The sequence below is a fragment of the Gopherus flavomarginatus genome, chromosome 11 (genome assembly GCF_025201925.1).
Source record: "Gopherus flavomarginatus isolate rGopFla2 chromosome 11, rGopFla2.mat.asm, whole genome shotgun sequence".
In the NCBI taxonomy this organism is placed as follows: Eukaryota; Metazoa; Chordata; order Testudines; family Testudinidae; genus Gopherus; species Gopherus flavomarginatus.
The window spans coordinates 17,118,276-17,130,137 of record NC_066627.1 but is presented as its reverse complement, the minus strand read 5'-3'; the positions used below and the strand labels follow the sequence as shown (position 1 = coordinate 17,130,137).

At 54.2% G+C, this 11,862-nt stretch overlaps 1 protein-coding gene across 1 annotated transcript; it reads right to left on the bottom strand.

Annotated features, from left to right (window-relative positions):
* Positions 1–8,711: 8,711 nt before the first annotated feature.
* Positions 8,712–10,139, bottom strand: LOC127031344 (ribonuclease-like). The gene is made up of 2 exons (XM_050918090.1): positions 10,074–10,139; positions 8,712–9,176 (listed from the first exon to the last, which is right to left on the bottom strand). Exon 2 carries the CDS (start codon positions 9,150–9,152, stop codon positions 8,712–8,714), a length of 441 nt encoding a protein of 146 aa, XP_050774047.1. The 5' UTR covers positions 9,153–9,176; positions 10,074–10,139.
* Positions 10,140–11,862: the final 1,723 nt, after the last annotated feature.

Below are 11,862 nucleotides of genomic sequence, written 5' to 3'. Positions count from 1 at the left end.
CCACATCCCAGTTTAGGGTTTTCACCGTTTGAACTTGTGTATAGCCACAATGTTAAGGGGCCATTACAGTTGGTAAAGCAGCAATGGGAGGGGTTTACGCCTTCTCCAGGGACTAACATTCTGGACTTTGAAAGCAACCTACAAAACACCTCTGACACTCTTTAGCCCTTGCTAAAGAAAACCTAAAGGATGCTCAAAAAGAGCAAAAGGCCTGGTATGACAGACATACCAGAGAGTGTTCCTTCAAGGTAGGAGACCAGGTTATGGTCTTGAAGGCGCAATAGGCCCATAAAATGGAAGCATCATGAGAAGGGCCATTCACAGTCCAAGAGCGCCTGGGAGCTGTTAATTACCTCATAGCCTTTCCCAATTCCTCCCTAAATCCCAGAGTGTACCATGTTAATTCTCTCAAGCCCTTTTATTCCAGAGACTTACAGGTTTGTCAATTTTCAGTCCAGGGAGGAGATGACGCTGAGTGGCCTGATGGTGTCTACTACGAAGGGAAAAAAGACGATGGCGTGGAAGAGGTGAACCTCTCAACCACCCTGGAACGTCTGCAGCGGCAACAAATCAAGGAGCTGTTCACTAATTTCGCCCCATTGTTCTCAGCCACCCCAGGACAGACTGAATGGGCATACCACTCCATTGACACAGGTAATGCTCACTCAATTAGAACCCCATCCTACCGGGTGTCTCCTCATGCCCAAGCTGCTATAGAACGGGAGATCCAGAACATGCTACAGATGGGTATAATCCGCTCATCTACCAGTGCATGGGCATCTCCAGGGGTTCTGGTACCCAAACCAGATGAGGAAATAAGCTTTTTCATAGATTACCATAAGCCAAATGCGGTAACTCGTCCAGATGACTATCCAATGCCACGCACCGATGAGCTATTGGAAAAGTTGAGACGTGCCCAGTTCATATCTACCATAGACTTAACCAAGGGGTACTGGCAAGTACGGCTAGACAAACCTACCAAGGAAAGGTCAGCATTCATCACCCATGCGGGGGTGTATGAATTTAATGTACTTCCTTTTGGGCTGTGAAATGCACCCGCCACCTTCCAGAGGCTGGTAGATGATCTACTAGCAGGACTGGGCGAATATGCAGTTGCCTACCTCGATGATGTGACCATCTTATCTGACTCCTGGCCTGAACACCTAGAACACCTGGAAAAGGTCTTTGAGCGCATCAGGCAGACAGGACTAACTGTTAAGGCCAAAAAGTGTCAAATAGGCCAAAACAGAGTGACTTACCTGGGACACCAGGTGGGTCGAGGAACCATAAACACCCTACAGGCCAAGGTGGATGCTATCCAAAAGTGGCCTGTCCCAAAGTCAAAGAAACAGGTCCAATCCTTCTTAGGTTTGGCCGGGTACTACAGGCGATTTGTACCACACTACAGCCAAATCGCTGCCCCACTGACCAACCTGACCAAAAAGACCCAGCCGAATGCAGTCAAGTAGACTAATGAGTGTCAGAGGGCCTTTACCCAGCTTAAGGCGACGCTCATGTCGGACCCTGTGCTAAGGGCCCCGGACTTTGACAAACCATTCCTAGTAACCACCGATGCATCTGAGCGTGGTATAGGAGCAGTTCTCATGCAGGAGGGACCGGATCACAACTTCTACCCTGTTGTGTTTCTCAGCAAGAAACTGTCTGAGAGGGAAAGTCACTGGTCAGTCAGTGAAAAGGAATGCTACGCCATTATATACGCCCTGGAAAAGCTACGCCCATACGTTTGGGGACGGCGGTTCCAGCTACAAACTGACCATGCTGTGCTAAAGTGGCTTCATACTGCCAAGGGGAACAACAAAAAACTGCTTTGATGGAGTTTAGCTCTCCAAGATTTTGATTTTGAAATTCAACACATTTCAGGAGCTTCTAACAAAGTAGCTGATGCACTCTCTCCTGAAAGTTTCCCAGAATCCAGTAGTTAAAAAGTGTTCTTAACATGTAGAGGTGCATGTGTTGTATTAATCTGTTTATTTTAGAGTTCTAGGAAGAAATCGCCACCAGTGAGGTTCCCCACTGTCTGCGATTTGGGGGGTGTGTCATAAACAGATTGTTAAGGGTTAATGTCTCTGCTACCTGTAAAGGGTTACAAGCAGGGAACTGGATACCTGACCAAAAGACCAATCAGAAGACAAGATACTTTTAAATTTGGGGGGAGGGAAGTTTTGTGTGTGTTCTTTGTCCGTTGTGTGTTTTTCTCTCGGAGGGTCTGAGAGAGACCAGACATTACTACAGGCTCTCTAAGTTTCTTTTCAAATAGTAAGTAAACAGGAGGTTTAGGCTTTTTGATTGTTTTACTCTATTTGCAATTGTGGATCTGGCTGGTTAACTTTTATATGTGTAGTTGCTGGGAATATTTTGATTGGTATTGGTACTGGGGGGAAAGTCTGTAAGCTATAGGACCCTGTAATATTTACATCTTGAAGTTACAGAGATAATTCTTTACTTTTTCCTTTCTTATATTAAAAGATTTCTTTTTAGAGAACCTGATTGTTGTTTTTTTTTCTGGTTTCCCTTGTTTTATTCCAGGGGATTGGGATATTCACCAGGACGGGTGGGGGAGACGGGAAGGGGGGAGAGATAGAATCTCTCTCTGTTTTCCTTGAATCTGTTTGCCTTTTTGTGGAAGGGAAGGGAGATGCTTCTCTGTATGGTGATTTAAGGAGTTTGATCAGTATCTCTCAGGATAGCCCAGGGAGGGAAATTCTGGGAGGGGGAAAGGTGGGGGAATGGTTTATTTCTCCTTGTTTTAAGAATCCAAGGGATCTGGGTTCTTGGGGTTCCCAGGGAAGGTTGGGGAGGTCAGAGTGCCCAAAACACTATATTTTTGGGTGGTGGCAGTGCTATCAGATCTAAGCTGGTAATTAAGCTTAGAGGATTCAGGTGCTAGAATCTCATCTTCTGAACTCTAAGGTTCAGATCTGAGAGGGAATGCTATGATAAGACCTTATCGCTTTCAGGTGAGTTGTGGCATGAACACCCCAGCACACTGAGTATGGCTGTGCATGTGTTCCTGTATGAGTGTGTGCAGTTATCAGGCAACCTGCCCTTGGTGTCATTGTTGAATAACCATTTTTATCTGTAGATTGTCATGCCAGTCAAGTACTGATAAACAGAGTTGTGTGTATCTGTGTGTGACAGAGAGACAATGTGTCTGCACAGTGAGTGTGTCTGTGTAGAGTGCATGCATGTGTGTCTAAGGTGCATGCACGTCTGTGTGAGGAAGTGCACGTTGGGATGTAAAAGGTGTGTGAGCATAAAGTGTGTGTGTCAGAGAGGCCAGGTCTAGACTGCAAAGGTTTGCCGGCATAACTATGTTTCTTACAGGGGTGTGAAAAATCACACCCCTGACTCACAGACCTGTGCTGGCAAAAGCCACTGTGCAGATACTGATAGAAGAGACCTTTTGCCAGAAGGTCGCTTTTTTACCATGGCTCCACTAGGGGGCTCTGCCAGTACAGCTCTGCTGGCACAGCCTTTCTAGGGTCAACTAGCCCTGTCTGGCTAGACTGAATGCATGTCAGGGCTGCCCGGGGGGGGCGCAAGTGGGGCAATTTGCCCCAGGCCCTGGGCCCCGCAGGGGTCCCCACAAGAATATAATATTCTATAATATTGCAACTTTTTTTATGGAAGGGGCCCCCGAAATTGCTTTGCCCCAGGTCCCCTGAATCCTCTGGGTAGCCCTGATGCATGTATATGTACGGGATCTGTGCATGTAGTGTGTATGCATCTGTGTGGAGGGGCATATGTATTCAGAGTGTGCGGGGGGGAGTGCTTGAATGCTTGTGAAGGGCATGTGTGTATAGAGTACATGGCTGGGAGTGTGTGTGTGTGTGTGCGTGTGCGTGCACGCGCAGGGTGCATCTGGATATGTTTATATTGATGTGTCAGTGAATGTGTATGTAAGAGTATGCAGGTGTGTGTGTTTATGAGTGTATGCATGTGTGTGTGTGTGTGTGTGTGTACAGCACTCTGTGGGGGGGGTGCGCTTTGTAAAACTGCTTGTGTTTGTGTCACTCTGTGTGCCCAAGGTGCATTTGTCCCTGTGTCTGTCTGACCTGGGGCTTTCTCACCAGCTCAACTGGTAACCCTCTGATTCCTGGATTTATCCTGTAGGAGGGGGATCCGGGGCAGGCCGGACTGGCTGGGCTCAGGGGGATCTGGGACAGGCCGGCTGCTGTCCTGTTCAGCCTGCAGGGTCCTCATATGATCATGGGCTTGGGGCTTTGACACCCCCGCAGTTCCACACAGGCCCAGATCTGGCCCTGACAGGGCTACCCATGACCCCGTCACCCAGGACCACTGAGTGTCAGGGTTGCCAACTTTCTAACTGTACAAAACCTAACACCCTAGCCCCACTCCTTCCCCGAGGCCCCACCACCCACCCTACCTCTTCCCAGAGGCCCCGCCCCCACTCACTGCATTTCCCCTCTCTTGGTGGCTCGCTCTCCCCCTCACTCACTTTCAGTGGGCTGGGGCTGGGCGTTGGGGTGCAGGATGGGGAGAGGACTCTAACTGGAGGTGCTGGCTCCAGGGTGGGGCCAGAAATGAGTGGTTTAGGGTGCCGGAGGGGCCTGCAGGCGGGGGCAGAGTGCTGAGTTGTGGGAGGGGATGAGAGCTCAACCTGGGATTTTGGGCTCTGGGGTGGGGCTGGGGATGAGGGGTTTGGTGTACATGAGGGGGCGCCAGGCTGGGGGGTGGGGCTGAGGCATTCAGAGTGTGGGAGGGGGCTGCGGGTTGAGGCAGGGGGATGGGGTGAAGGAGGGGGTATGGGCTCTAGGCTGGGGGTGTCGGCTCTGGGTTTGGGGCCAGGTATAAGGGGTTTAGGGTGTGGGATGGGCTCTGGGTTGAGGCAGGGGGATGGGGTGAAGGAGGGGGTATGGGCTCTAGGCTGGGGGTGTCGGCTCTGGGTTTGTGGCCAGGTATAAGGGGTTTAGGGTGTGGGATGGGCTCTGGGCTGAGGCAGGTGGTTGGGGTGAAAGGGGGGGTGAGAGCTCTGGCTGAGGGTGCAGGCCCTGGGGTGGGCCCAGGGATGAGGGGTTCGTGGTGCAGGAGGGGGCTCTAGGTTGGGGGGGCTCAGGGCTGGGGCTCAGGGTTGGGGCACAGGTTTACCTCAGGTGGCTCCCAATCAGCAGCATAGCAGGGCTAAGGTCTGCTCCCTGCCTGTCCTGCCTCCGCGCTGCGCCCCAGTCTGGCTCCTAGGTGATATAGTTAGGGCAGTAGGCTCCGGGCATTGCTCTCATGCACAGGCACCGCCCCACCCAGCTCCCATAGCCCATGGTTCCTGGGCAGTGGGAGTTCAGAGCCAGTGCTTGGGGCAGGGGTAGTGCGCAGAGTCCCGTGCTCCCCCCCCCACCTAGGAGCAGGACCGGCACTAGGGGTTTTAGCACCCTCGGCGCACGGCAATTTCGTCGCCCCGCGCGCTGGTCCCGCGGCTCTGGTGGAGCAGCAGCAGTCGTGGCTGCGGACAGTTGGCTGCTCCCGCGGCTCTGGTGTAGCTGCCGCAGTCGTGCCTGTGGGAGGTCCACCAGAGCCGCGGGAGCAGCCAACAGTCCGCAGGCACGACTGTGGCAGCTCCACTGGAGGCGCCTGCCTCCCCCTCCAGCAAAACACCACCCACCAATAATCCTGGTGCCCTAAGCGATTGCCTAGGCCACCTAAATGAAAGTGCCGGCCCTGCCTAGGAGCCAGACTTGCTGGCCACTTCCGGGGTGCAGCGCAGAGCCAGGACAGGTAGGGTCTAGTCTGACTTTTAACGGACCAGTCGGCAGTGCTGACCGGAGCCGCCAGGCAAGGGGTGAAAGTAACTTAAAGGACTTACTGGCACGCTGGAGTCCTGAGCAGGGGACAGGACCTCAACCGGAAGAGGTGGGGCCATTAAAATCCCTCGGCCCTTTAAATCACTGCCAGAGCCCAGCCACTGCTACCGCCCTGGGGCCCTTTAATTAGCCATCCGAGCCCCACCGCTGGAGCCCCTGAGGTAGCAGAGGCAGCCAGGGCTCTGGCGGTGATTTAAAGGGCCCAGGGCTCTTGCCAGTATGCCAGACCAGACCGGCTTACTTTCACCTCTGTGCCAGGCTCCCTTTTCGACTGGGTGTTCCCATAGCAAACCGGACAGCTGGCAACGCTATGTTGGCTGGTGCCAACGTGTCTCATACTATTGGGAGGGTGCGCAGAGGTGCTGGTCTGCTGGAAGGTGCGAATGGTGCCAGCAGCCAGTTGTCCGAGCTGTAGACAATTGCAGCGGTGGCCATGCTAAAGAGCTCGCCCTGGCTCTGCCTACGCTGGATGCTGGAAGCCCGAGCTCTGATCTCAGTTTGATCCCAACTCCCCCTTCACTCCACATCCAAATCAGTCTGACTCAGGACTGTTTCCAGGGGGGGAGACAAAGCCTGATGCCCGCTGCAACTCAGCGCCAAGCTTTGTCATCTGGCAGCACGGAGGCAGCTCACGCCAGAGAGCCACGTCAGAAGACTGCCAATTATGGGCAGCGTGTGACTCCCGCATGTGGGGAGGACGAGTGTGCCTGGAACATGTCCTCACCCGCTTCTCAGCCACAAGGCCTGGCCCCTGCTTGGCCCTTCCCCTGCACAGCCTGGCCCCTACTCTGCCCCCTACCCAAGGCAGGAAGAGGAGCAGCATGGCAGGGCTACGGGGAAAGAGGACGAGTGGGAGTGAGCAGCGTGCCCAGCGTGGCCAGGGCCATGTGTAGGGCAGCAGCGATGGGCTGGTTGTGGAGGTTTAGTGTCCCCTACCCGTCACCATGCTGCCAAGGGTAAGGTCAGGTTTACAATGCAGCAGGGACTCAGACAAGGAAAGTCCCCCAGACCAGGGTCACAACGCGGTGGGGCCGTATCCTCCCTGTCTCCTCTTCAGTTTTCTGATTTCCTTCCAGAACATTCCCTGAGTGGATGGGACTGATCTCGAGGAGCTATCACCCGTGCGATGCCATCGAAGAGAGCTTCTGTGTAAAGGGCTTGGAGGCCGAGTGCTGTGTCATGGCACAGGGACACTGCAGTGGTGATGGCTGCTGTACGCACCCTGGGAGCTGCAGAGCAGGTGCAGGGGCAGGAGACGCCATCTCTGCCTCCCTACTGCAAACCTGTCTGGGACACAGCCCCATAGGTGCCTGTGGGGCATGGGGACCCTTCCAGCCCCATAGAGACTTTAGCTGCAAGCACCTGAGCCATTCACTGGCAAACCTCAGAGGAAACCTCTTTATTCCCAGATCCCCGTCCCTGACATGCACCTGGAGGCAGTCAGACCCTGCCGAGCTGGGTCAGCATTGCAGGTGGCGCCCTCCTGTACCCCGTTCCCCATGTGCCATCGAGCCGCCCAGCCTGTGGCCACACAGGGACTAGGGACAGGGCCTCTGAAAGGGAAAGGCCTCATATCCAATCCCCACCCCCTGAGCCAGCCAGTTTTGGGGCCAGATCAGAGCCAGTGTCCCCTAGAAAGGAAAAGGATTGCACTCCCCAGCCCCCTGAGCCAGCTGGTCCCCAAAACCTAGGGCTGGATCGGAGCCTCCATACCTTATCCCATTCCCTGATCCCTCTGAGCAATCTAGATGGATTTCTGATATGCTGCCAGGGTTAAATAACGCTAGATAACCAGTGACTCTGCACCAGGGCTGGCTCCAGGCACCAGTGCGCCAAGCACTTGCTTGGGGCGGCATGCCACGGGAGACACTCTTTCGATTGCCAGGAGGGCGGCAAGCGGCTCCATTGGCCTCCCGCAGCGAGCCTGCGAAGGGTCCACTGGTCCAGTGGCTCCGGTGAAGCATCCGCAGGCATGCCTGCGGGAGGTCCACTGGAGCCACGGGACCAGCGGACCATCCGCAGAGACCTCTGCAGGAGGTCCACCACAGCCACGGGACCGGCGAGCAGCAGAGTACCCCCCGCGGCATGCCGCCGTGCTTGGGGCAGCGAAATGGCTAGAGCCAGCCCTGCTCTGCACTCAACCCTCCCAAAAACTCTCTCCCTCGTTCTGCGTTTGCAGAAAAGTATTTTATCGCAAGAAACAGCGAGAAAATTGAACTCAGTGACAGCTTCCCCAAGGCTCAGCTGAGACAACATCCACACAGCATCCAGTGGATCAGGGATGGGGAAGGACTGTACAGTAAAACAGGCACTAGGAGCAATAGAGGGTGAGGGGTGGGGAAGGGGCGGCTATACTGTATAATGGGCACTAGGGGCAGCAGAGAGTGGGGGATGGCGAAGGGGAGGCCATCAAGGAGTTCGTTAGGATTTTGGTCTATCCTGGGAGACTAAAGTGGGCACCCGCACCAAATTAGTCTGAGGTCTCAGAGCTGCTTGACCCCTTCCCTTGCTGGGTTCATGACAGCCCAGCCCAAGTCCAGGCCAGCTGTGTTTGGATCCTGCCCAGCGAGGCAGGCGCTGGGCTCAGGATGAGAGTCTCAGTGCCAGCTGGTGGAGAGGGGCTGGGCACCCGGATTGTCAACCGAAAGAGGTGGTTGGGAACTGGGCACCTAGTGTGGGAAATTTCCTCGCCAGCCCCAAGCTGCCGACCTGTGGGATAAGGGAGATACTGAATGTCCCTGTGGAGACTCATGGTGGGCGCTTCCCAGGGGGCAGGGATGGGGCAGGAGAGCCCCCAGCAACACGAGTCTGCACTGGAGCAAACAGGGAGGGCAAGAAACCCCCTGCTCCCAGCCCATGGCCAGCACCTGGGCTCTACAGGACTCTGATGAAGCGCACGGGCAGCCCCCGGACACAGGCCACGCGGATCCTGCGGGTCCGGGGTATTCCCCTGTAGATACAGCGCGGTGGGCGGGGCGGGCGGTGCAGGCGGCAGGTGGTGAGGGGGTAGGCTGCTTTGCTGTCGCATACATTGCTTTGGTTGCATCTCCCTCCCGTGGTGCAGATGGCCCGGAGCCGGCTGGTGGGGGCGTGGATGAAGGTGTGGATGAATTTGCACATATTGATCTTCTGGCTCAGGCGCCACATCATGTAGTTGCAGTAGGTCTGGCCCTTGGGGGGTCTGGTCTTGGGGAAATCAACGCGTTCGCTCACAAACTTTTGGTAACTGTCAGGTGGTCTGATGATCTGGGCCAGGCCAGCGACCAGCAGGACCAGGGTCAGGAAGAGCAAGGGGCAGGGTCCCCTCAGGGTCATGACCGCGTCTGTCACTGGATCCACCTGCAGTGCGAAGAGACGGGGGAGATGGATGGAGACAGTGCGGGGTGGGGATCTGCCTCCTCCCTGGAAACTCCTGGAATACAAATGCCTCCCATTATCCCCTCTCACCCCATTCTGCCCCCAGTGGTCTAAAAATAGGGGAGTTATTTATTTTTATCACATGGCTCCTAAATGCCCTGCTGAAGATCTGGTTCCCCATTGTGCCACGTGCTGCATAGACCCCAGTTGAGATCAGGGCCTCCCGCCTCTAAGCCATTAATACCCACTCCCCTCCCAGAGGTGTAGACAGAACCCTGAGTCCTGACCCCCTCTAATAGACTTTAAGGTCAGAAGGGACCATTATGATCATCTAGTCTGACCTCCTGCACGATGCAGGCCAAAGAATCTCACCCACCCACTCCTGTAACAAACCCCTAACCTATGTCTGAGTTATTGAAGTCCTTAAATTGTGGTTTGAAGACCTCAAGGTGAAGAGAATCCACCAGCAAGTGACCCATGCCCCATGCTGCAGAGGAAGGTGAAAAACCACCAGGACCTCTGCCAATCTGCCCTGGAGGAAAATTCCTTCCCGACCCCAAATATGGCGATCAGTTAAACCCTGATCATGTGGGCAAGACTCACCAGCCAGCACCCAGGAAAGAATTCTCTGTAGTAACTCAGATCCCATCCCATCACAGACCACTGGGCATACTTACCTGCTGATAATCAAAGATCAATTGCCAAATTAATTGCCAAAAATAGGCTATCCCATTATACCATCTCCTCCATAAACTTATCAAGCTTAGTCTGCTCTAACCACTAGCTCACACTGCCTTCCAGAAACAAACCCTGCAGTTACAGCCCCATGTGGTACTGTTCTCTCCTCTCTCCTGGCTGCTAGAATCTCCTGCAACTTACCCAAGTCCTTGTTCCTTTGCTGTCGTCGGAGCGATGGATCCCAGCTTCTGCTGAGCTGAACCTCACCCTGATCCTCCTGCCTCTCTTGGAGAGGGTTATATAGAGCCCAGCCAGAGAGGGAGGTGGAGGAGTGGGAGGGATAAATCCAGGATGCAGTTGGGTCAGCAGGGCTTCCTGATATCAGGTAATTAGAAGCAGCGTCCCAGCAGGCCCCCAGGCATGGGTGGGGAACAGACAGCACAGCTCTGTGCTCCACGGAAACTTCTCAGGGTGTGTCTACCCAGCAAGTGAAGGTGGAATTGTAGTGCAAGGGGGCAGAGCCGTGCCAGCTTTAGCCTAGTTAGTGTGGGTGAAAACAGCAGGTAGCAGAGACTTCCCCATGCGCTAACTGCCCCAGTACCAGCCTGCTAGGGACCTGGGTACCACTCTGGTTGGCTGTCTGTGCTGCAGTCCAGGCTACCATGTCTCCACTGCTCTTTTTACCTGTGCTAGCTAGATTAACGCCAGCATAAGATCCCCCACCCATGCTGCCATCACACTTTCATTTGCTGTGTAGATGCACCCTAAGTCCTGACCTACTGGCACCTTCCTAATGCAGTCCTAGCCCAGAAACTCACAGCTCTACCAGTGCCCCTCACTCCTGATCCACAGCCCCCTGCTAGCCCAGCCCTGGGCTCTCTCCACCTATCCATACAGAGCTCCTCTAATGCCCCTTGATCTCAGCCTGCAGCCCCTTACTCTCTCTCTGCCCTTGGCTCTCCTTGAACAGATTTGTGCTGATACCTTTCAATCCTGACAGCAGCCCCACTACCCACCCTTCCACAGTCAACTCTGGACCTTAATGAGGAACTATAAAAATGGCTTCTTCTCATCTGATTAGCAGGCCACCAGGTTTCTGAAAGCATAACCCACACACCTCCAAGGTGTGCTGTTCTGTCCCAGCTAGTGGCACCGAGACCACTTCGAGAGAGATTAAAGAGTGGGCTCTACAACCTTAGCTAAAAGCCACGTGCCTTTTTACCTCATGCAGTAGAGGCTCAGGCATTTAGCTCCAGAGGTCCCACGTTCAATCCTGCCTGCCGAGGACCAGGGTCTGTCAGTGTTACAAAAGCAAAGCAGAAAGAGAGTGGGAGGCAGAGCTCTGCATCCAAATGCACTGAGGGTTTAGATTTTCTCAGGCACCTAAGGAATGTGGAGGCCATGAAAATTAGTCAGTGTCTAAACCCCTTTGGTGATTTGAAGGTGGCTGTCACTGCACACGCATCTCTTGGGCTGCTATGCTGTCATCACAGGAAGAGAGGAGATTAGCCGGCTCCCAGTAGATCAAACTCCCCCAGAGCGCATTCAAAAACAGCCCCAGCCAGACTTGAATTCATAGCACCAGCAGCACAAGAGCAGCCTACTGAGCAATAGAGTTGGTTGCATGCTGGTACACTACCTGGAGAAACTATGAAAAGGGCTGAGTATGACAACATCCACGTATGGTGACCACTCATGCATTCCCAGAATCCCAGGAATGATGGTACTTCCAGGAACAGTGTGGCCCCACTCCCACCAGCATGACCTAGGAGACGTGGTGCATAGGAGGTCACTCCACATGGAGGATGTCATTTTGAAGAGTGCACCACTCCACACCTGTGTGTGCCAGGTCACGATGGCCAGGGCAGAACTGCGCATTCTTCAAAAAGGTGTCCCCTATCCAATAGCGGACAAAAGCACATTCCATTGTGTCTGGGGACATATCACCTAAAAAGAGGTGTGTCTGGTTCAAAACCAGATGTATGGCCAA